At 55.1% G+C, this 23,658-nt stretch overlaps 3 protein-coding genes across 9 annotated transcripts in view; all 3 read right to left on the bottom strand.

The window, feature by feature from the left end:
- Positions 1-23,658, bottom strand: part of LOC130601541 (protocadherin gamma-C5-like) — a 176,012-nt gene that overhangs the window by 55,005 nt on the left and 97,349 nt on the right. For 2 of the 7 annotated variants that reach the window (XM_057413696.1, XM_057413697.1), the window contains exon 2: positions 15,525-17,737. The exons of 3 other annotated variants lie outside the window; for them this stretch is intronic. In XM_057413696.1, the coding sequence (XP_057269679.1) occupies positions 15,525-17,606 (2,082 nt within the window). In that variant the 5' untranslated portion in view covers positions 17,607-17,737. Of the gene's footprint in view, positions 1-2,664; positions 5,110-15,524; positions 17,946-23,658 lie in introns of those variants that run through there. 2 more of the 7 variants (XM_057413693.1, XM_057413689.1) reach the window with 2 other exon arrangements.
- LOC130601544 (protocadherin gamma-A2-like) lies at positions 9,124-11,583 on the bottom strand. Its single transcript, XM_057413703.1, has one exon. It carries the CDS (start codon positions 11,581-11,583, stop codon positions 9,124-9,126), a length of 2,460 nt encoding a protein of 819 aa, XP_057269686.1.
- LOC130601565 (protocadherin gamma-B5-like) lies at positions 19,740-22,202 on the bottom strand. Its single transcript, XM_057413724.1, has one exon. It carries the CDS (start codon positions 22,200-22,202, stop codon positions 19,740-19,742), a length of 2,463 nt encoding a protein of 820 aa, XP_057269707.1.

Below are 23,658 nucleotides of genomic sequence, written 5' to 3'. Positions count from 1 at the left end.
ATGCAGCTCTGATAAAGACCCAGTCATCAAAGTATTAATGCAAAGACACTATCGTCCTACTTCAGCTCATGGCAACTGGGAAGATACACGACTCACAGCTTAATGTAAATTGTACATCTATGCTAAAAAATGATCATGCAAAGGAAATCAAACTGATGAACCCACAGCTTGGACAGTTGGATTCTGAGATATGAGACATCCAAAGATAAGACACCTTCAGACTCATTTCTTGTAGGCCAGCAAGCAACCCTGGGAAATGATAAATCAACACAACACATGCCATGTCTCCACCAGTACCTCACACAGCACCTCCAGGACTCCGCAAAACCTTCATAGCTTGCATCATTGTCCTTGATCTTTCTCATTTGCAGACGGACCCCATCCAAAGAAATGTTGCACAGAGAACATCTCTACCATGGATCTGATTTCTCACTACCTCTACATAACAAGCAAAAGCATATTTTCCAGTTACATTTTAAGGAAATGTCTACGAAAGTCCCTTTCAGCTGTAAACATGAAAGGCATTTATGAGACACGCAGGCAAATAAACCAGATCTAATGTTCCACACTATCAGAGACAACTGCCCGCCTTCAGATTATTACAAGGAGTACTGAGAGAAGCGAGCACATGCAGAAACAAATGGATCATTAGACACGGTTCTTGATCATGACTGTTACAGTAGATACCTAATTCCGGTATTCAGTTGGGAATGAATAATCACTTGGCTCCTCCCAAAGCTCCCTTTATGGCATTTGTCATATGTGCCTAATTAAGCTGTCAGTTAAAAACAACCTACAAACAGGCAATAGGGACCTTCCAGCGTTCCCTGTACAGCTGGAGTAACATTGCTTTGGCCAAGATTCTTCGGGAAGATGAAACTTGTATTGATTGGTATTATAGCTGAGAACTGAACAGGGAAAGGAGAAGCCCGTGTCTCCTGTGCCCTTCAACAGACCCTCAGCCTTTCTACCCATGCATCTTCATTCCACAGGCAGTTATTATACAAATGCTCTCTCATCAGAGGACTCCCACAGCCTTTCAGAACAAGGAACCAACATCATGAGTGGCACAGGCCTGGCATCAGGCAAAAAGCATGTTGACACCTATTTTCACAGTTCTAAGCCAGCTTCTCACCCTCCTTGCTGTGCATTCACATTCTTCAGTTACACCACAGACTATATCCTGGTTTTGATCCATGAGCTATATGTAGGCTAGAAGCCGATAATGAAGTTTTGTTCCTTGATGTTTCAGAGAAACAGAATAACATCGAAGTCTTTGTCTTGGCAGATGAACACCTTCATAGGACAGATGGAAAGTGTTCCACCAGCCTGATAATTGGAAGAGCTCTCTTCTTTCAACCTAACACCCCAGATTTAGAATAGGAGACAAAACAAGGCAGGAATAAGTAATGGAAAAGTGAAGGAACCATAGCTCAGCATCTCTATGTTATCTGTAGAAGGTACGTAAGAGTTTGTAGCTGGTTAGTTGAAGACTCAGTCATGAGTATCAGCTCAACAACACTACCAAGCACATGGGCAATATTGAGGTATGTGACTCTGCAACTCTTCATGCAAAATTTACATCCATGCCAAATTACCATTCACAGGAAAAGCTGTACCGGACATGACAGTGTATAAAATGAGTAACTTCCAAGCATATACTTCAAAAAACAAGCCTAAACCCCAGAAATATCCTCCCTCCCCTACAATCACACCAATATTAATGCTGACGAAACATCAGCATTGATTTCACTTGAGGAGGTGACATTGAAAACATCTGAAAGTTGTCAAGGCTGGAGAAAGTTATCAAGGCTGGGGAAAGCTGCATACAACCAACAAGGACATACAGATGGCAAAATGATGTTTCTAACAGCAGTTCTTAAACAATGTAGCCGTGAGTCATGTCGGCACTTCCATTCCTACCGCTTGCTGACATGTTCTTATGAGTATTGTCATCCCCTCTTTGAAAAAAATGCAGGAAAATGGGGCTTGGTGGAAGAACACTGTGGCCCCTCCAAGGGTACTTGTCATAACTATTATGTAACTGTCAATTAGGAACACCACGAAAACCTACAACACATGGGAGGAAACTTCCAAAGCTCCCTACAGAGCGAGAATAGCATGTCTTCCAGCAAACATTCTTTGGGAAGATGAAAAAAGTCACATTATAGCAGACTGCAGATGGGCACTGGAAAGAAGCAAACCATGTCGCCTGTGCACAGCTACTCATGCACAACTGCCAAGACCCTGACGTTCACAACTCCCATGATGTTCCCGGCATTATCTTTATTTACATTAAGATGAAGATAGGCCACTTCAGAGCAGAAACGTCAAAGTTTCACAGAAAACTAAGAACGGACGACCATGAGAGATTAACAGCGTGGAACACAGCACAGACACGACAAAAAAACGAAGCCTTGCCCCAAGGACAGTCCTGCCTGCAGCTGCCTCGGTCCTCCCACCTCACCACTCGCTGGCAAGCTGAGCAACAAATCCATGTTCTCCTAAAGAGAGCAAGAGGCACCGGCACCCAGAAGAGAGCTCAAGCTTTGCCTTCCTGGTCCACACAGATCTCCACGCAGAACACGGAACCCGTGACAGAAAGGACAGATAATCAGCAAAGTGAAGGAAGGGGCGTGGAGAAATGCTCTAGGAGGAACTCACCGACAGAGCGGAGGGGTCCGCGGGGAGGGCGGCCGCAGGGTCCTCCCCGAGCAGCGGTGCGGGCTCGTCGGGAGGCGGACGGGCCGGGAGGGTGTCGCAGCAGCTGCCTGAGGACAAGCGGAGATGGCTCTTGCGAGAGTCAGCGGTGAGAGACACCTCGTGCGAGTAGGAGTGCAGGAAGGCGCGGACGCCGTCGATGCCCACAAACTGCGAGGCCGGGACACCGCGCAAGGCAGAGCTGCTCGTCGCCGCCATCAACTGCGAGCGGCGCCAGTGCCGCAGGCGCAGCGCCAGCAGCAGCAGCAGGAAGGCGAGGAAGAGGCAGGACACGGCCGCCACGGCCAGCACCAGCCAGCGCGTGAGGCTGGCGGCCGGCTCGCCCGGCGCCGCCGCCGCCGCGCTGCCCAGCTCCGAGAGCAGCTCGGCCACGCTCTCGGCCAGCACCACCGTGAGCGTGGCCGTGGCCGACAGCGCCGGCCGCCCGTGGTCCTTCACCACCACCACCAGGCTCTGGCGCGCCGCGTCGCGGGCCAGCGGGAAGCGCGCCGTGCGCACCTCGCCGCTGTGCAGCCCCACGCGGAACAGCCCCGGCTCCGTCGCCTTGGCCAGCTCGTACGACAGCCACGCGTTCTGCCCCGCGTCCGCGTCCACCGCCACCACCTTGGCCACCAGCGCCCCGGGCTCCGCCGACCGCGGCGCCAGCTCCACGCCCGCCCAGCCCGACACCGCCGCCGAAGGCGCCGCCGCCGGCGGGTACAGCACCTGCGGCGCGTTGTCGTTCTCGTCCACGATCTCCAGCACCACCGACACGTTGCTGCTCAGCGCCGGCAAGCCGCCGTCCTCCGCCCACACCCACAGCCGCACCTCGCGCACCTCCTCGTAGTCGAACGAGCGCAGCGCGTACAGCGCGCCCGTCTCCGCCTGCACCGACACGTAGGACGAGAGCGGCGCGCCCCTCACCCGCCCCTCCGACAGCCGGTACCGCACGCGCGCGTTCTGCCCCCAGTCCGCGTCCGTTGCCCGCACCGTCAGCACCAGCGCTCCCGCCGCGTTGTTCTCTGCCAGCCGGGCGCTGTAGCGCGGCTCCGCGAACACGGGTGCGTTGTCGTTCACGTCCAGCACTCGCAGTGCCAACACCGCGCTGCTCTGCATTGCCGGCGACCCGCCGTCCACCGCCCGCACCGTCACGTTGTACTGCGACACCTTCTCGCGGTCCAGCTCTCCCGCCGTCACGACGCTGTAGTAGCTTCCCTGCGAGCTCCTCAGCCGGAATGGTACTCCTCCGTCCAGCGAGCACCGCACCTGGCTGTTCGTCTCCGAGTCTCGGTCGTGCACATGTAGGAGGGCCACAACAGTCTCTGGGGGTGCGTCCTCAGAGATCTCGCTCAGCGATGACCGCACCGAAATCACGGGGGCGTTATCGTTGACGTCTGTCACTGTAATGACGACTTTCGCAGTGTCGAAAAGGTCCCCGCCATCGTGTGCTTGCACCTCCAGTTCGTGTGACGATGCTTCCTCAAAGTCCAGGCATCCTACTATCGTGAGTGCTCCTGTCTCAGAATCCAGCTCGAAAATCTTCGAGGCAATCTCTGTGATTTTCGTCAACGAGTATTTCACGTTCCCGTTTAGACCCTCGTCTGCGTCGGTGGCCGTGAGAGTGACGAGGAGGGAACCCACGGGAACATCCTCGGGAACACGCACCGTGTACTCCTCCTGGCTGAAAATGGGCGGGTTGTCGTTGGCGTCCTGCACCGCCACGCGGATCCGCGCCGTGCCCGTCCGCGCAGGCTCACCGCCATCGCTCGCCTTCAGCACCAGCTCGTGAAACGCCGCCTCCTCCCGGTCCAGCGCCTTCGCCAGCACCAGCTCGGGACGCTGATCGCCGCCGGGACCCGCCTGCACGGCCAGCGAGAAGTGCTCGTCTCCGCTCAGCTCGTAGCGCTGCAGGGAGTTCGGGCCCGAGTCCGGGTCGTGAGCCCTGATTAGAGGAAACCTCGTTCCCGGAGCCGTGGTCTCGCTCATTCTCAGTTCTTTTTCTTCTTGTCGGAAGCTGGGCGCGTTGTCGTTAACGTCCGTGATCTCCACTTCGATTTCATAAAACTTCATTTCCCCTTCCAAGATCATCTCACACCGCAGCACGCATTGCTGCACGCTTCCGCACAGCTGCTCCCTGTCTATCCTCTCCGCCGTCACCAAATGGCCCGTTTTCCCGTGCAGAGTGAAATATTGCATCCTACCTTCCGAGGCGACTCGGATGCCGCGGTCGCGGAGCGCCGGCATCTCCAGCCCCAGGTCCTTAGCCACGTCGCCCACGAACGAGCCCTTGGGCAGCTCCTCGGGAACCGAGTAGCGCAGCTGCCCCCACGCCGCGTCCCACGCTATCACCAGGAGGGTCCGCAGCAGCGCTCGCTCCCGCCTGCCCCAGCGCCCCCCCGCCGCGCCCATCTCGCCGTGCCCCCACTGTCTCCGCACCGCCGCAGACAGCTCCCTGACGACGACCGCTGTTCTCAGTTTCCTCCTGCTGCTACACTGTCTCCCGGTCCTGATCTCCTCCGCCTCGCTGCAGCACGGCTCTGCTCCGCGGGGAAGCTCGTAGAACCCCCAGCCGCCTATACACTCGCGAGTGAGAAAACTATCTGGCCCGCAGCAGGCGGGGCTGCCTGCAGCGCTCTGGCCTTCCTTTCTCTCCTCCTCGGTCAACAGCGGCGCCCGCAGCCTCCACCCGGCACTGCAGGCACCGAGCGCTGCCCGCCCAGCTTTGCCCACAGCCAGCTCGCACGGACATCACAGGCGACACGGAGCTGCCATCTGCTTCAGTCCAACGGTAATCTGCTCCGATTGTTCCTGTGACGAGCTCTTCCCTGATCCTGGTAGCGATCGCGGCCAGGCAGAAATAACATTCCTTCTATGGCTCTGCTACTTCTACCGCATGGGAAACTCACCTGTCCATCAGCCCGCAGGCACAATCTCCACCATTTGCATAACTTTTTGTAGTCGTTGTGCTTGAATAACTTTACTCTCAGCCTTTCAGCACATCTAAACTGTATCAGACTCGAATGACATCAGCCACAATCTCACAAATCCTGATTATTAGCACAAGGTAGAGATGAAGATCCCCTTCATACATAGTCTTTCAGGCTGGTCCTGCTCTGGACTTACTTTTTCCCCTGCACTCCAGAAACTGCTCTCGATCACTGTGCATTGCTCCCCTTTTTCAGCTTTCTCTTGGAAATGTTTCGTTACACCCTGACACTACAGGCTACATTCCCATTTGGGACTTTGGGCTGCTCTGGGAGTCGGACAATGAAAGGGTTTTCGCAACCCCATCATGTAGAGCTGGTGGATCTCATTCTACACACTAAGGAACACATTCACGTTTTTTAACTCATTGCACACACCTTTGTAGGGAAAAAAAAATCAGCTAAACCTGAACATGTGATGAACCAAGAAATGGCATCACTGAGTAACCCAAATTTTTCTCCCAGGAATATGAAGCTGTAAGTTTCAAGGCTTTACAACGGGGCACTTTCTCCAGCTTATTTTCTGAGAACACACAACAGATTTAGCTTCTTGCATTTTCTGCTCACACCTACTATTCTGTCTTAGGGGGCGGTAGTACATATTTGATGTTCGCATTTCAGATTATACCGCAGTAAACTTCTACATATGCCTGTTTCTGGGCAGAATTTCTCACTGGCCATATGTCACACAAAAGCAAAGCTACATTCACAGACATATCAGTGAAAAGTTCAACACGTAACTGTGAGAAGATCCCAACGTGGATGCATGGAGGGATATTGATGTTATCACAGTACTTGGAAGCAACCTAAAATATTCTCAAATGCATAAGCGCCACGCAGTTCCCAGTCATCAAAGTATTAATGCAAAGACACTATCGTCCTACTTCAGCTCACGGCAGCTTGGAAGATACACAACTCACAGCTTAATGTAAATTGTACATCTATGCTAAAAAATGATCATGCAAAGGAAATCAAACTGATGAACCCACAGCTTGGACAGTTGGATTCTGAGATATGAGACATCCAAAGATAAGACACCTTCAGACTCATTTCTTGTAGGCCAGCAAGCAACCCTGGGAAATGATAAATCAACACAACACATGCCATGTCTCCACCAGTACCTCACACAGCACCTCCAGGACTCCGCAAAACCTTCATAGCTTGCATCATTGTCCTTGATCTTTCTCATTTGCAGACAGACCCCATCCAAAGAAATGTTGCACAGAGAACATCTCTACCATGGATCTGATTTCCCACTACCTCTACATAACAAGCAAAAGCATATTTTCCAGTTACATTTTAAGGAAATGTCTACGAAAGTCCCTTTCAGCTGTAAACGTGAAAGGCATTTATGAGACAGGCAGGCAAATAAACCAGACCTAATGTTCCACACTATCAGAGACAACTGCCCGCCTTCAGATTATTACAAGGAGTACTGAGAGAAGCGAGCACATGCAGAAACAAATGGATCATTAGACACTGTTCTTGATCATGACTGTTACAGTAGGTACCTAATTCTGGTATTCAGTTGGGAATGAATAATCACTTGGCTCCTCCCAAAGCTCCCTTTATGGCATTTGTCATATGTGCCTAATTAAGCTGTCAGTTAAAAACAACCTACAAACAGGCAATAGGGACCTTCCAGCGTTCCCTGTACAGCTGGAGTAACATTGCTTTGGCCAAGATTCTTCGGGAAGATGAAACTTGTATTGATTGGTATTATAGCTGAGAACTGAACAGGGAAAGGAGCAGCCCGTGTCTCCTGTGCCCTTCAACAGACCCTCAGCCTTTCTACCCATGCATCTTCATTCCACATGCAGAGTTATTATACAAATGCTCTCTCATCAGAGGACTCCCACAGCCTTGCAGGACAAAGAACCAGCATCGTGAGTGGCACAGGCCTGGCATCAGGCAAAAAGAATGTTGACACCTGTTTTCACAGTTCTAAGCCAGCTTCTCACCCTCCTTGCTGTGCATTCACATTCTTCAGTTGCACCACAGACTATATCCTGGTTTTGATCCATGAGCTATATGTAGGTTAGAAGCTGATAATGAAGAGTTTTGTTCCTGATGTTTCAAACAGAATAACATCAAAGTCTTTGTCCTGTCAGATGAACACCTTCATAGGACAGATGGAAAGTGTTCCCCCAGCCTGATAATTGGAAGAGCTCTCTTCTTTCAAACTAACACTCCAGATTTAGGAGACAAAACAAGGCAGAACTAAGTAATGGAAATGTGAAGGAACCATAGCTCAGCATCTCTATGTTATCTGTAGAAGGTACGTAAGAGTTTGTAGCTGGTTAGTTGAAGACTCAGTCATGAGTATCAGCTCAACAACACTACCAAGCACATGGGCAATATTGAGGTATGTGACTCTGCAACTCTTCATGCAAAATTTACATCCATGCCGAATTACCATTCACAGGAAAAGTTGTCTCGGACATGACAGTGTATAAAATGAGTAACTTCCAAGCATATACTTCAAAAAACAAGCCTAAACCCCAGAAATATCCTCCCTCCCCTACAATCGCACCAATATTAATGCTGACGAAACATCAGCATTTATTTCACTTGAGGTGACATTGAAAACATCTGAAAGTTGTCAAGGCTGGGGAAAGCTTTGAATAACCAACAAGGACATATAGATGGCAAAATGATGTTTCAAACAGCAGTTCTTAAACAATGTAGTCCTGAGATGTCGGCACTTTCTACCGCTTGCTGACATGTTCTTATGAGTATTGTCATCCCCTCTTTGAAAAAATACAGGAAAATGGGGCTTGGTGGAAGAACACTGTGGCTCCTCCAAGGGTACTTGTCATAACTATTATGTAACTGTCAATTAGGAACACCACGAAAACCTACAACACATGAGAGGAAACTTCCAAAGCTCCCTACAGAGCGAGAATAGCATGTCTTCCAGCAAACATTCTTTGGGAAGATGAAAAAAGTCACATTATAGCAGACTGCAGATGGGCACTGGAAAGAAGCAAACCATGTCGCCTGTGCACAGCTACTCATGCACAACTGCCAAGACCCTGACGTTCACAACTCCCATAGTGTTCCCTGCATTATCTTTACGTATTGACATTAAGATGAAGACAGGCCACTTCAGAGCAGAAACGTCAAAGTTTCATAGAAAACTAAGAACGGACGACCAGGAGAGATTAACAGCGTGGAACACAGCACAGACACGGCAAAAAAAAAGAAGCCTTGCTCCAAGGAAAGTCCTGCCTGCAGCTGCCTCGGTCCTCCCACCTCAACACTCGCTGGCAAGCTGAGCAACAAATCCATGTTCTCCTAACGAGAGCAAGAGGCACCGGCACCCAGAAGAGAGGTCAAGCGTTGCCTTCCTGGTCCACAATCTCCGCGCAGAACACGGAACCCGTGACAGAAAGGACAGATAATCAGCAAAGTGAAGGAAGGGGCGTGGAGAAATGCTCTAGGAGGAACTCACCGACAGAGCGGAGGGGTCCGCGGGGAGGGCGGCCGCAGGGTCCTCCCCGAGCAGCGGTGCGGGCTCGTCGGGAGGCGGACGGGCCGGGAGGGTGTCGCAGCAGCTGCCTGAGGACAAGCGGAGATGGCTCTTGCGAGAGTCAGCGGTGAGAGACACCTCGTGCGAGTAGGAGTGCAGGAAGGCGCGGACGCCGTCGATGCCCACGAAGTGAGAAGCCGGGACACCGCGCAAGGCGGAACTGCCCGACGTCGCCAGCAGCTGCGAGCGGCGCCAGTGCCGCAGGCGGAACGCCAGCAGCAGCAGCAGGAAGGCGAGGAAGAGGCAGGACACGGCCGCCACGGCCAGCACCAGCCAGCGCGTGAGGCTGGCGGCCGGCTCGCCCGGCACCGCCGCCGCCGCGCTGCCCAGCTCCGAGAGCAGCTCGGCCACGCTCTCGGCCAGCACCACCGTGAGCGTGGCCGTGGCCGACAGCGCCGGCCGCCCGTGGTCCTTCACCACCACCACCAGGCTCTGGCGCGCCGCGTCGCGGGCCAGCGGGAAGCGCGCCGTGCGCACCTCGCCGCTGTGCAGCCCCACGCGGAACAGCCCCGGCTCCGTCGCCTTGGCCAGCTCGTACGACAGCCACGCGTTCTGCCCCGCGTCCGCGTCCACCGCCACCACCTTGGCCACCAGCGCCCCGGGCTCCGCCGACCGCGGCGCCAGCTCCACGCCCGCCCAGCCCGACACCGCCGCCGAAGGCGCCGCCGCCGGCGGGTACAGCACCTGCGGCGCGTTGTCGTTCTCGTCCACGATCTCCAGCACCACCGACACGTTGCTGCTCAGCGCCGGCAAGCCGCCGTCCTCCGCCCACACCCACAGCCGCACCTCGCGCACCTCCTCGTAGTCGAACGAGCGCAGCGCGTACAGCGCGCCCGTCTCCGCCTGCACCGACACGTAGGACGAGAGCGGCGCGCCCCTCACCCGCCCCTCTGACAGCCGGTACCGCACGCGCGCGTTCTGCCCCCAGTCCGCGTCCGTTGCCCGCACCGTCAGCACCAGCGCTCCCGCCGCGTTGTTCTCGGCCAGCCGGGCGCTGTAGCGCGTCTCCGCGAACACCGGCGCGTTGTCGTTCACGTCCAGCACCCGCAGCGCCAGCATCGCGCTGCTCTGCAGCCTCGGAGACCCACTGTCCACCGCCCGCACCGTCACGTTGTACTCCGACACCTTCTCGCGGTCCAGCTCCCACGATGTCATCACACTGTAGTAACTTCCATGCGAGTTCCGTAGGTGGAACGGGACACCCTCGTCCAGCGAGCACCGCACCTGACCGTTCGCCCCCGAGTCCCTGTCCTGCACGTGCAGCAGGGCCACCACAGTCCCCGGCGGTACATCCTCTGAGATCTCCCTCAGTGCAGACCGCACTGAAATTTCGGGGGCATTGTCGTTGACGTCTGTCACCGTGATCACGACTTTCGCTGTATCGAATAGATCTCCTCCGTCGAGTGCCTGCACCTGCAGTTCATGTATGGAGATTTTTTCGAAGTCCAAATTGTCCTTCAGGGATATTTCTCCAGTCTCAGAGTCCAAATGGAAAAGTTCCGAAGCCCTGTCTGAAATTTTGTGGAAAACGTATTTCACGTGTCCATTCAGCCCCTCGTCGGCGTCTGCGGCGATGAGTGTAATGAGGAGGGAACCCACGGGCGCATTCTCGGGCACACGCACCGTGTACTCCTCCTGGCTGAACACGGGCGCGTTGTCGTTGGCGTCCTGCACTGCCACGCGGATCCGCGCCGTGCCCGTTCGCGAAGGCTCTCCGCCATCGCTCGCCCTCAGCACCAGCTCGTGAAACGCCGCCTCCTCCCGGTCCAGCGCCTTCGCCAGCACCAGTTCGGGACGCTGATCCCCGCCGGGACCCGCCTGCACGGCCAGCGAGAAGTGCTCGTCTCCACTCAGCTCGTAGCGCTGCAGGGAGTTCGGACCCGAGTCCGGGTCGTGAGCCTCGGCCAGGAGCACCCGCCACCCTGGAGCTGTCGTCTCGCTCATTCTCAGTTCCTTTTCTGTTTGTCGGAAGCTGGGCGCGTTGTCATTAACGTCCGATATTTCTACTTCGATTTCGTAAAACTTCATTTCACCCTCCACGATCACCTCACAGCGCAGAACGCATTGCTGCACGCTTCCGCACAGCTGCTCCCTGTCTATCCTCTCCGCTGTCACCAAATGGCCCGTCTTCTCCTGCAGAGCAAAATACTGCGTCCTACCTTCAGAGGCTACTCGGACGCTGAGGTCACGGAGCGCCGGTAGCTCCAGCCCCAGGTCCTTGGCCACGTCGCCCACGAACGAGCCTTTAGGCAGCTCCTCGGGAACCGAGTAGCGCAGCTGCCCCCACGCTGCGTCCCACGCCGACACCAGAAGGGTCCACAGCAGCGCTCGCTCCCGCCGGCCCCAGCGCCTTCCCGCCGCGCCCATCTCCGCCGAGACCCCGCACCGCTGCAGGCAGCTCCCCACCACCGACCGCTGTTCTGTCTCCTTCTCCTCCTCCTGCTGCTGCACTCCCGGTCCGTATTGCCTCTCCCGGCTTCTGACGGCGTCCCCTCCGCCTCTCTGTAGCACGGCCCCGCACCGCGGGGGCTCTTGCAGACTACCCTGCCGCCGAGACAACCAGCGAGCGAGCGAGCCGGGCCGCAGCGGGCGGGGCTGCCGGCATCGCTCCTGCCTTCTCCCGCTCCTCCTCGGTCAACAGCGGCGCCCGCAGGCTCCTCCCGGCACTGCAGGCACCGAGCGATGCCTGCCCGGTTTTGCCCATGGTCACCTCGAGGAGACGGCACGGACGCCAGAGAGTTGCCACCGGGTCCCGACCAGCGATGATTTCCAGCCTCGGCTGCTCTTGAGGAGAGCTCTTCCGGGCAAAATTAAGACTTCTTCTGTGGTTCTTCTACCGCTAGTTTTATTTATGTGTCCCTCAGTCCTCAGGTGCAATCTCCCCCACCATTTTCACAACTTTTTGAAGTCTTTGTTCCTGAATTCATTTCCCTCAGCTTTTCAGCAGATCTAAACTATCAGACTGAATTGAGAGTCAAAATTTCCCAAATCCTGAGTAATAGCACAAAGCAGAGATGAAGATGCCTATTCAAAGACAGTTGTACTCCAGGCTGGCCCTTCCTCTGGACTTTGTTACTTTTCCTCTGCACTCCAGAGGCTGCTCTGGATCACCCTGCAGTGCTGCCACTCTCCCACTCGGGAATATTTAATTACAGCCTGACACTAGAAGCTGTGCCTTTACTTAGGACTTGGGGCTCCTCTGGGAGTCGGACAATAAAACTGCATTTTTCTAACTCCATTACATAGAGTTGGTGCATCTCACTCTACACACTAAGGAACCACCTTCACCTTTACTAACATTGCACACAACCTTTGTACAGAAAAAAAACCAAACAAACCAGCTGAACCTAAATATGTGCTGAACATGACACCACTAACTCAAATTTTTCTCCCAGAAATATGAAGCTGTAAGTTTAAAGGCCTTATCATGGGCCACTTTCTCCAGTTTATTCTTCTGAGAAAACACACCAGATTCTCTTTTAGCTTCTCATTCTTTCTGCTCACACCTACAATTGTCTTAGGAGGCTGAAGTATGTATCTGAAGTTTGTGTTTCAAATTATACTGCAGTAAACTTTTACATTATGTGCAGACACAGAATTTCTCACCCTGCCCAAATGTCACACAAAAGGAAAACTACATTTGCAGACAGCAGTGAAAGAGAAGCTCAACATAAGTGTGCGAAAGGATCCCAACATGGATACATGGAGAGAAGTTTCTCTCCTCGTCACACTACTTGGAAGCAATGTAAAATATTTGCATATGCATAAGCGATATGCAGCTCCAATAAAGACCCAGACATCGAAGTATTAACTCGAAGACACCATTATCCTTCAGCACATGGGCAATTTGGAAGATACACGACTCTTAAAGCTTAATATAAACTGCACTTCTGTGCTCAATCACTGATCATGCAACAGGAAAGCAAACTGATGAACCCATAGCTTGGACAGTTGTATTTTTAGAAGTGTGATATCAAAAAATAAGACACCTCAAACATTTTCTGTAGGCCAGCAATAAACTCTGAGAATCTACACAGCACAGGCCATGTTTCCACCAGTACCTTCTCACACACCCCAAGACTTTTCAAACCCTTCACAACTTGCACACTGTCCTTTATCGTCCTCATTTGCAGACTCCAACAAAAGCTGCACAGATAACTTTGCTTATCATGGATATTATCTTTCTCCATAACAAGAAAGAGCATTTCTTCCAGTGTTAAAGGAAATACATCTATTAAAGTCCATCTTTTACAGCTGTAAATACCAAAGGCATGCATAGGACAGGCAGGAAAATATAATAGATCTGATCTCCCACACACTATCAGAGACAACTATGCCCCTTCAAATTATTACCACAAGAACAGGGAGAAAACACATGCAAAATCAAAATGATTCTAGCATGCTTTTCTTGATCAATGTCTATTAAAGTAGGTACGTAATTCAAGTTTTGAATAGGGAATGATCACTTGGCTCCTCCCAAAGCTCCCGTTATGGCATTTGCTTTGTTAAAAACATCACAATCTGCAAACATGCAAAAAATACCTTCCAGGTCTCCCCGTCCACATTAACATTTCAGCCAAGCTTCTTTGGGAAGATGAAACTTGCATTGCCCGATAATACAGCTGGGCAAAGAACAGAGAAAGGAACAGCCCATGTCTCTTGTGCCCTTCAACAGCCCCTCAGCCATTCTACCCGTATACCACCATTTCACATGCAGACTTGTTTTGCACATGCTGTCTTATCAGAGGACTTCCACTGCCTTTCAGGACAAGGAACTAGCATCACATTATGAGTGGCACAGGCCTTGGCACCAGGCAAATAAAGCTTGTTGACACACCCATGCTCCTGGTAGCAAGCCAGACTCTCACCCTCCTTGTTCTGCATTAATAACCTTGAGTAGCACCAAACACTATATCCTGTTCTTGACCATATGTAGGCTAAAAGCTGACAGAGTTTCCTTGACGTTTTAGTGAAACAATTACATCAAAATCTTTGTCTTGGAATCAGAACACCTTCATGGAGTGGATGGAAACTGCTCCCCCAGACTGACAACTAGAAGAGCTCTCTACTAACAGCCAAACTGAGGTGGAAGTTTACAAAAGGAGAGAAAATAAGAAAATGGGAATGTGATAGCACCATAGCTTTGCAGCTCCGAGTATGTAATCAGTTGTAGGTTTATGAGACTATATGTAGTTGGTTAGTTCAAGACAGTCATGAGTACGAGCCAAACAACTCCATCACGCACAAGGGCAATTCTGCTGATATGTAACTGCAACTCTTCATGCAACGTTTACACCCCCAAAAAGTACCATTCACAGAAAAAGCTGTATCAGACATAGTGCATACAATGAGTAACTTCCTGGCACATACTTCAAAGAACAAGCCCCCAAACCAGAAATTTACAAATATACCCTCCCGTCCCCTACATTCCCACCAATTTTAAAACTGCCAAAATATCAGCAGATACTTCATATGAGCAGGAGCCACTGAAAACATCTGAAGGTTGCTCTGGGGAAAGTTTCATACAACCAACAAGGACAAATAGATGGCAAAATGACGTTTCACATAACAGTTCTTAGACACACAACCCTAGTCATGCTGGCACTTCCATGACTACTTCTTACAGGGAATATTATCAGAGAATTGTCATCCCCTCAGGCGGAAGGAAGAGGGAGCTTTGTGGTAGTGTCAAAAAACTGGTAACTTCCAAATCTGCTAGAAGTACAGCTAAGAACACCACAGCAACCTACATTGGAGGAAATTTCCCACACCTCCTATAAAGCTGGAATAACACTAGCAAACATTCTTTACGAAGATCTTGCAGATAGGCACTGGAAAGAAAAAGGAGCAACCATGTCTCTTGTATCCTTCAGGAACCACTCAGCTGCCCTGAGTGTACTTCCAACACTTCAACACAAAGTGTTCACTGCATACGTTGACATCACGAAGATGAAAAATTTTCTGCTCATGCCACAAGATCAAGGTGTAAAGAAAACCAGGCACAGACCATCAGAAGACGTTGGGTCACTGAAAAGCGTGAAACAACGAGGACGTGAAACAAATCTACAAGATCTGCCGGCAGAGCTCTTGCTCCTCCCTTCTTCCCACCCTTTGGGAACCTGAGCAATCACCGTACGCTCCCCTACCAGGAACAAGAAGCACCAGCACCCAGCTATGGCTGAGCCAAGCTTTGCCTTCCCTGTCCCACAGCTCCCCGCGCATAACAAGGAAAAGAAAATCGGAGAAAGGTCAGAGAAACAGCAGAGGAAAGGAAGTGGCGCGGACAAAGGCTCCTGGGAAGAACTCACCGTGGGAACGGCAGGGTCCTCCCCGAGCAGGGGAGCGGGCTCGTCGGGAGGCGGACGGGCCGGGAGGGTGTCGCAGCAGCTGCCTGAGGACAAGCGGAGATGGCTCTTGCGAGAGTCAGTGGTGAGAGACACCTCGTGCGAGTAGGAGTGCAGGAAGGCGCGGACGCCGTCGATGCCCACGAAGTGAGAAGCCGGGACACCGCGCAAGGCGGAGCTGCTCGTCGCCGCCAGCAGCTGCGAGCGGCGCCAGTGCCGCAGGCGGAACGCCAGCAGCAGCAGCAGGAAGGCGAGGAAGAGGCAGGACACGGCCGCCACGGCCAGCACCAGCCAGCGCGTGAGGCTGGCGGCCGGCTCGCCCGGCACCGCCGCCGCCGCGCTGCCCAGCTCCGAGAGCAGCTCGGCCACGCTCTCGGCCAGCACCACCGTGAGCGTGGCCGTGGCCGACAGCGCCGGCCGCCCGTGGTCCTTCACCACCACCACCAGGCTCTGGCGCGCCGCGTCGCGGGCCAGCGGGAAGCGCGCCGTGCGCACCTCGCCGCTGTGCAGCCCCACGCGGAACAGCCCCGGCTCCGTCGCCTTGGCCAGCTCGTACGACAGCCACGCGTTCTGCCCCGCGTCCGCGTCCACCGCCACCACCTTGGCCACCAGCGCCCCGGGCTCCGCCGACCGCGGCGCCAGCTCCACGCCCGCCCAGCCCGACACCGCCGCCGAAGGCGCCGCCGCCGGCGGGTACAGCACCTGCGGCGCGTTGTCGTTCTCGTCCACGATCTCCAGCACCACCGACGCGTTGCTGCTCAGCGCCGGCAAGCCGCCGTCCTCCGCCCACACCCACAGCCGCACCTCGCGCACCTCCTCGTAGTCGAACGAGCGCAGCGCGTACAGCGCGCCCGTCTCCGCCTGCACCGACACGTAGGACGAGAGCGGCGCGTCCCTCACCCGCCCCTCCGACAGCCGGTACCGCACGCGCGCGTTCTGCCCCCAGTCCTCGTCCGACGCCCGCACCGTCAGCACCAGCGCTCCCGCCGCGTTGTTCTCGGCCAGCCGGGCGCTGTAGCGCGGCTCCGCGAACACGGGTGCGTTGTCGTTCACGTCCAGCACCCGCAGCGCCAGCACCGCGCTGCTCTGCATTGCCGGCGACCCGCCGTCCACCGCCCGCACCGTCACGTTGTACTCCGACACCTTCTCGCGGTCCAGCTCTCCCGCCGTCACGACGCTGTAGTAGCTTCCCTGCGAGCTCCTCAGTCGGAAGGGGACACCCTCGTCCAGCGAGCACCGCACCTGGCCGTTCGCCCCCGAGTCCCTGTCCTGCACGTGCAGCAGGGCCACCACTGTCCCCGCCTGCGCATCCTCCGAGATCTCTGTCAATGCTGACCGCACCGAAATCTCGGGGGCATTGTCGTTGACGTCTGTCACCGTGATCACGATTTTCGCGGCGTCGAAAAGCTCTCCTCCGTCCCTTGCCTGCACCTGCAATTCGTAGGAATCCCCTTCCTCGAAGTCCAGCGGTCGCACCAACGTGAGTGCACCTGTCTCAGCGTCCAGCTCGAAAACTCTCGAGGCTTTCGCTGTGATTTTCTTCAATGAGTATTTCACGTTTCCGTTCAACCCCTCGTCGGCGTCAGAGGCCGTGATGGTGACAAGAACAGAGCCCACTGGAACGTCCTCGGCCACACGCGCCGTGTACTCCTCCTGGCTGAACACGGGCGCATTGTCGTTAGCGTCCAGCACCGTTACGCGGATCCGCGCTGTGCCCGTCTGCGCTGGCTCTCCCCCATCTCTCGCCCTCAGCACCAGCTCGTGAAACGCCGCCTCCTCCCGGTCCAGCGCCTTCTCCAGCACCAGTTCGGGACGGTGATCCCCGCCGGGACCCGCCTGCACGGCCAGCGAGAAGTGCTCATCGCCGCTCAGCTCGTAGCGCTGCAGGGAATTCGGGCCCGCGTCCGGGTCGTGAGCCTCGACCAATGGAAACCGTGACCCCGGAGCTGTTGACTCGCTCATTCTCTCCTCCAGCTCCATTTCCTCGAACTTGGGAGCGTTGTCGTTAATGTCCGTGATTTCCACTTCGACGCTGTAAACCTGCATTTCTCCGTCTAATATCACCTCACACCGCAGCACGCACTGCCGCACACTCTCGCACAGCTGCTCCCTGTCTATCCTCTCCGCTGTCACCAAATGGCCCGTCTTCCCGTGCAAGGCGAAATACTTCGTCCTACCTTCAGAGAGGACTCGAACTCCGCGGTCGCGGAGAGCCAGCATCTCCAGCCCCAGGTCCTTGGCAACGTCTCCCACGAACGAGCCCTTGGGCAGCTCCTCGGGAACCGAGTAGCGCAGCTGTCCCCACGCCGCGTCCAACGCTGCCATCAGGACTCCCCACAGCAGCGCTCTCTTCCGTCGGCTCCAGCGCCTCTCCGCCGCTCCCATCTCTGCCGCAGACAGGTCCCCGCCGCCGACCACCGTTCCAGCTCCTTCTCCTCCTCCTGCTGCACTGGCTTCCGGTCCTGGTCTCCGCTGCCGTTTATTGCCGCCGGCTTCTCACCCTCGCAGCAGCACGGCTCTGTAGTGTGGGGACCCTTGCAGACCGGCGGCCCGCCGAGAGAACTAGAGAGCGAGCGAGCCAGTCCTCGGCGGGCGGGGCTGCAGTCAGCTCTCCGTCTTTCGCTCCTCTTCGGTCAACAGCGGCGCCCGCAGCTTCGTCCTGGCACTGCAGGCACGTACCGCAGCTGAGCACTGTCCGCCCGGTCTTGCCCACGGCTAGCAGAGCCGGCACAGGTGACACGGTAAGCAGTCAACGGATGCCGACTCTTCCGTGATCCGCCGCGATCTCGGCCAGGAGGAAGGCATTTCCTCCCTTGCGTCTGGAGTTTCCACCTCCGACGACTGGCGGTGTTGGTATATTGAAAGTAAAATGTTATTTGAACGGATAGCATATTCTCCACCTGTAAGTCCTAATGCATCTCCAATACGAAATTTTAAGTAGTTTTCGAATAATACAAGGAGAGCAATAGAACAGGCTCGGAGGTCCAAACCGCAGTAAGACCTCACCTTCTCGAGAACCATCGTTTTTAACACATGCGCCTGTGGGGGGCTTTGATTTATATTTCACTCCCTATGGAAAAGATTGTCTTGAAGGGCAATTTCCCCTTTTAATAACCCACTATCCGATTTATAGTTTTACATATGTTTATAAAATTCGATAGTTTTCTCAGAAACCACTGTGGAAAGGATTTCAAAGAACTATTCAGCTGATACTTGACCATGTCGGTAAGACACCTCTTCGACACCACGGGAAGCAGAAAATTACAGCTGCAAACCCTCAACTAAACTGACCGTTTGTAAACCTACATATGGGCTCTATTCGAATGGGCTTAATTGCTGCCATTTTGCATTCTCGGGATGGGTAGAGACCTCTCCAGGTACATTAGGTAGACGACGTAAAAAGTGAGACCCAAAGCTCCTAGTCAAACCCGTCATACTCGTGCAACTATTTCTGCAGTGACCTTCCCCTAAACGATGGGAAGGCACATAACAGGGGCGGGGAAATAATCTGCCACTTCTCCATTTTTAGATACACAACAGTCCAACACATAGTAACCAAGGGGATTATTTTCAGGCTAAACCAGCACCAACTCCATCTTTGGGAAAAAAAAAAACAGGAAGGAAAAATTTCCATTACCGAGCCTCCACCCCATTTCCCTCATCGCAAAGACCAGATCTCATTCTGCAGGATTCGCCTTCACCATTGCTGACAAGGTTTGTGGTAAAAAACAATCACTTGAACCTGAATTTCCGACATCTGATGAGCCAGAAAGAGCTGCCGCTCGCTGCCTGCTCTGAATGGGAGTTACCCCTTCATGCACACAGAAATCATCAGTTCCCATTCCCTCACCCATGAAAATCCAGAAGAAAAACGACGGAGCTTCAGAAAGACCCAAGGATCTTCCGCAGCACATAGTTCTTGATAACCAGAACTAATGTATACTTCTTACGGAACTTATATTGAAAAAAAATTCTGAACTGAAAAAGTGTGCTGAACAGGGGTAACTCTTGCTTTCTGAATGTCCAGCATAAACAGCAGTTGACCCATCAAGGAATGACTCGCAGTTCTTCCTGCAGTGATGTTCCTGGAAACCGAGACCAGCACGACCCCAGCCCCAGAAGACCAACAAAGCAACAGCAAAAGCAAAACTCGTTTGGAAAGGGTCCCAGAAAAGTAAATCAGGGCTTACAGACCTGCGGTGCGTTGGGCTCCGCTGGCAGCTTTCCAGCGCCGTCAATACTAGTCAGGCTCCTCTCCGCGCAGGGCTCCCCACAGAGAAGCTCCTCGGCGGGGAGGCTGGGCACAGGCAGCGGCGGCCAAGCACCCTCGGCGACGGCTCGTCCAGGCGCCACGCAGAGGTTGTAGGAGTAGGGCAAGGTGCCCTCGCAGAAGTCGGCTGGGAAAGCGGCGCCGGCCACGGAGAAGCGTTGCGCGCCCAGGCAGCGCAGCACGGCGGGCGGCCCGGAACGGCGGCCCCTTGCCAGCACGGCCAGCGCCACGCTCAGCAGGAAGAGCGCGGACAGGAGAGCCAACGCCAGCACGAGGGAGAACTGCAGCTCCGCCGCCGAGTCGGCGCCCGCCGCCCGCTCGCTCAGCTCCGGCAGCGCCTCCTGCAAGCTCTCGGCCAGCACCACGTGCAGCGTGGCCGTGGCCGACAGCGCCGGCTGCCCGTGGTCCTTCACCACGGCCACGAGCCGCTGCTTCGCCGCGTCTCTGTCCGACACGGCCCGCGCCGTGCGCACCTCGCCGCTGTGCAGCCCCACGCGGAACAGCGCCGGTTCCGGCGCCTGTACCAGCTCGTACGACAGCCAGGCGTTGCGCCCCGCATCCGCGTCCACCGCCACCACCTTGGCCACCAGGTACCCGGCCTCGGCCGACCGAGGCACCATCTCGAACGGGCTCGGGCCCGCGGCCAATACCGCGTCTGCCCCTGCACCCGCCGCCGCTGGCCACAGCACCCGCGGCGCGTTGTCGTTGCGGTCCAACACGAAGACGCGCACCGTCGCCGTCGAGCTCAGCGCCGGTTCCCCGCCGTCCTGCGCCCGCACCACCACCGCGAACTCGCGGCACTGCTCGTAGTCGAAGGAGCGCTGCGCGTACATTGCGCCGCTCTGCGCCTCCACCGACACGTACGGCGCCGCGCCCGCGCTGCCGCCTTCCATCGAGTACCTCACGCGCCCGTTGCTGCCAGCGTCCGCGTCCCGCGCCCTCACGTGCAGCACCAGCTCGCCCGCCGCGTTGTTCTCCGCCACGTAGGCGCTGTAGGCGGCCTCCTCGAACACGGGCGCGTTGTCGTTCACGTCCGACACCTCCAGCACCAGCACCGTGCTGCTCGAGAGCGCCGGGCTGCCCCGGTCCCTCGCCACCACCGTCACCCGGTGCTCGGACTCCTGTTCCCGGTCCAGCGCGCTCGCCGTCACCACCTTGTACGAGCCGCCCGACGACGCCACGAGCGACAGCGGCGCCTCGCCCGACAGCTCGCACCACACCTGACCGTTCTCCCCAGAATCCGGGTCTTTCACGTTCAGCAGGGCCACCACCGTTCCGGCCGGTGAGTCCTCGGGTACCGGGCTCGACACCGACAGCACCGTGATTTCGGGCTCGTTGTCGTTCACGTCCAGCACCTCCACCTCCACCTTGCAGTGCGCTACCAGACCGCCCCCGTCCCTTGCCTCCACCAGCAGCGTGTAGCCACGCGTGTCCTCGAAGTCCAGCGCCTCTTGCAGCGTGATCCTCCCGCTCTCCGCATCCACCATGAACTTCTGAAGCACCTTAGGCGGCATTTTCCCAAAGCCGTACGTGATGCGGGCGTTGCTGCCAGCGTCGGCGTCGGAGGCGGACACGTTCACCACTGTCGATCCCGGCAGTGCATCCTCCCGCACGCTCACTCGATACCGCTCCTGCGCGAACACGGGGGCGTTGTCGTTGATATCGGTGACGTTGATGCAGAGCTGGGCGGTGCCACTCCGGGGCGGGTCCCCGCCGTCCACCGCCGTCAGCACCAACCGCAGGCTCTGTTCTCTCTCCCGATCCAGCGCCTGGCGCAGCACCAGCTCCGCGAATTTGCTGCCGTCCGGGCTCTCCTTCACCTCCACCGCGAAATACTCGTTGGCTTCCAGCTCATAGCCCTGCAGCGAGTTACTGCCCACGTCTGCGTCTTCTGCCATACCCAAGACAAAGCGGGCGCCGACTGAAGTGAGCTCATTTATCTCCAGGTGGAAACTGTCTTGTGGAAACCTCGGGGAGTTATCATTTACATCCTGGATGGCCACATCCACGTGGAAAACGTTAAGTGGGTTATGCACTAGCGCCTCGAAGCTGACAGAGCAGGACGCCGACTCGCCGCACATCTCCTCCCGGTCCAGTCTCTCGCTCACGTACAGGTTCCCGTTCTCCCCGCTCACGGTAAAGTATTGCTTCGCGGCGCTCAGCCGCAGCTTGCGTGCCGGCAATTCTGCCGGGCTCAGCCCGAGGTCCCGTGCCAGCGGCCCTACCAGGGAGCCTCTGTCCAGCTCCTCAGGGATGGCATAGTGGAGCCGCTCCGGCGCCGCCCGGCAGCACCAGCACAGCAGCAAAGCGGGCAGCAACACTCGCCCGGCTGCTGGCCGCCGGCTCTGCCCCTGCCTCTGCCTGCTCTCCATTATCGGCAGCGCTCGCCGCGCTCTTCCCTCCGGCCGCTGCCTTCCGTCTCTTCCAGCCCCTCTCTACAGAGAGCGCAGGGGCTGCAGATGGGCAGAGAGATCGGCTCCGGCTCTGACGCCGCTGCTTCTCCCTCCGCCTCTCGCCTATGTTGCCCGTGCCGCTGCCCTTCTGGCCGGCGGCGGGTGAGCGAGCAACCTGCGGGGGCAGGACGCTGCAGCGGCTCCGGCTGCAGCTTTACCTTCCCCGCCGCTTCGCGTAGGCCAACAGCGGCACCCGGAGGCCTCGCGGCGCCACCGCAGCTGGGTAATGGCTGCGCTCCCGGGGTCCAGAGGATCTGGGGCTGCTTTTGTGATTATGGCAGCAACGGCAGCCACCCACCGAAAACGGATTTCTGTTGCCACAGAAGACAAAGTAGTATTACACTCAGGGTGGATTTTCACTCTGCTCAGGTTCGATTATGACTTAGAATAAAGATTAACTGAAGGAGAAGGCCTAAAGTTAGGGTCTGAGTAACTCAGACCATCTAACAATTCACTTAACCCCATATGTCTCCAACTGACTTGCCAACATGTTACGGGCGACACCCTGCACGTGTTCACTGGAAACACTGGCTGCCATGTATGCCATTCTGCACTAACAAAATGTTGGTAATTACAACTAAAGCTGTACACTGAGAAAACCAAAACCATAAATTGCATAAAGCAAGCGAAGGAAGTGATAGAAAAGAAAGTCACCAGCCCTTGGCAATAGTTTTAGCTTAGAAGGCTGGCTTAGATCCCATTCTACACAGCTGTAGAAAAGACAGATGAACTGTAAGGAAGAACTGCTACCCAGCATGGAAGACAAACTGAATAAACAGAGAATAAGGAAATCAACCTCAGAGAAAACTGAGCCATTTCCCTATTGCTGCCGTTTCTGCAGTTGCCTTTCACCAAAAGGCATGATGGCACAAGGCTGATGGGATGAACATTCATTAGTGTGGAAAAATCTCCATCAGCCTCATGCAGGTTTCCTTGAGTGCAACACCAAAACAGCATTAACCAGTCACCGAGAGTCCATTGTTTCAGGAAATTAGGAAGGAAAAATCTCAAGCACCTAGCATCACATTTTCCTGACCCCATCATGTATAGTTGCAAACCCATAAATCAGACAAGGCAAAGAAGCATTAGAAAACAATTCATACCTGGAATTCTCCTTGCTTCTCACAGTAGGCATTGATAGTCATCCCTGGAAGCACCTGGAAGTTATTTCTATCTCTATGACAAAGTGCACTACAAAACAGCAAGTTGTTACAAGCTCTCAGCAATTTTCTATTGTGGCTTGATCATCCCTTCAAAAATATGAAGCAGCAAGAATAAAGGCCTTCTCATGGTCTTTTCCCAGCTCAGTATTCAGTAATACGATTCTCTTCTACCTTCTGCTTCATTCTGCTCACACCTACAATTCTTAGATGGC

This window comes from Pezoporus wallicus, unplaced genomic scaffold (genome assembly GCF_028554395.1).
Source record: "Pezoporus wallicus isolate ANWC-B61680 ecotype Strahan unplaced genomic scaffold, APGP_CSIRO_Pwel_v1 contig_11153, whole genome shotgun sequence".
Taxonomy (NCBI): Eukaryota; Metazoa; Chordata; class Aves; order Psittaciformes; family Psittacidae; genus Pezoporus; species Pezoporus wallicus.
The sequence above is the reverse complement of the archived record's forward strand: the minus strand, read 5'-3'. Positions and strand labels throughout refer to the sequence as shown.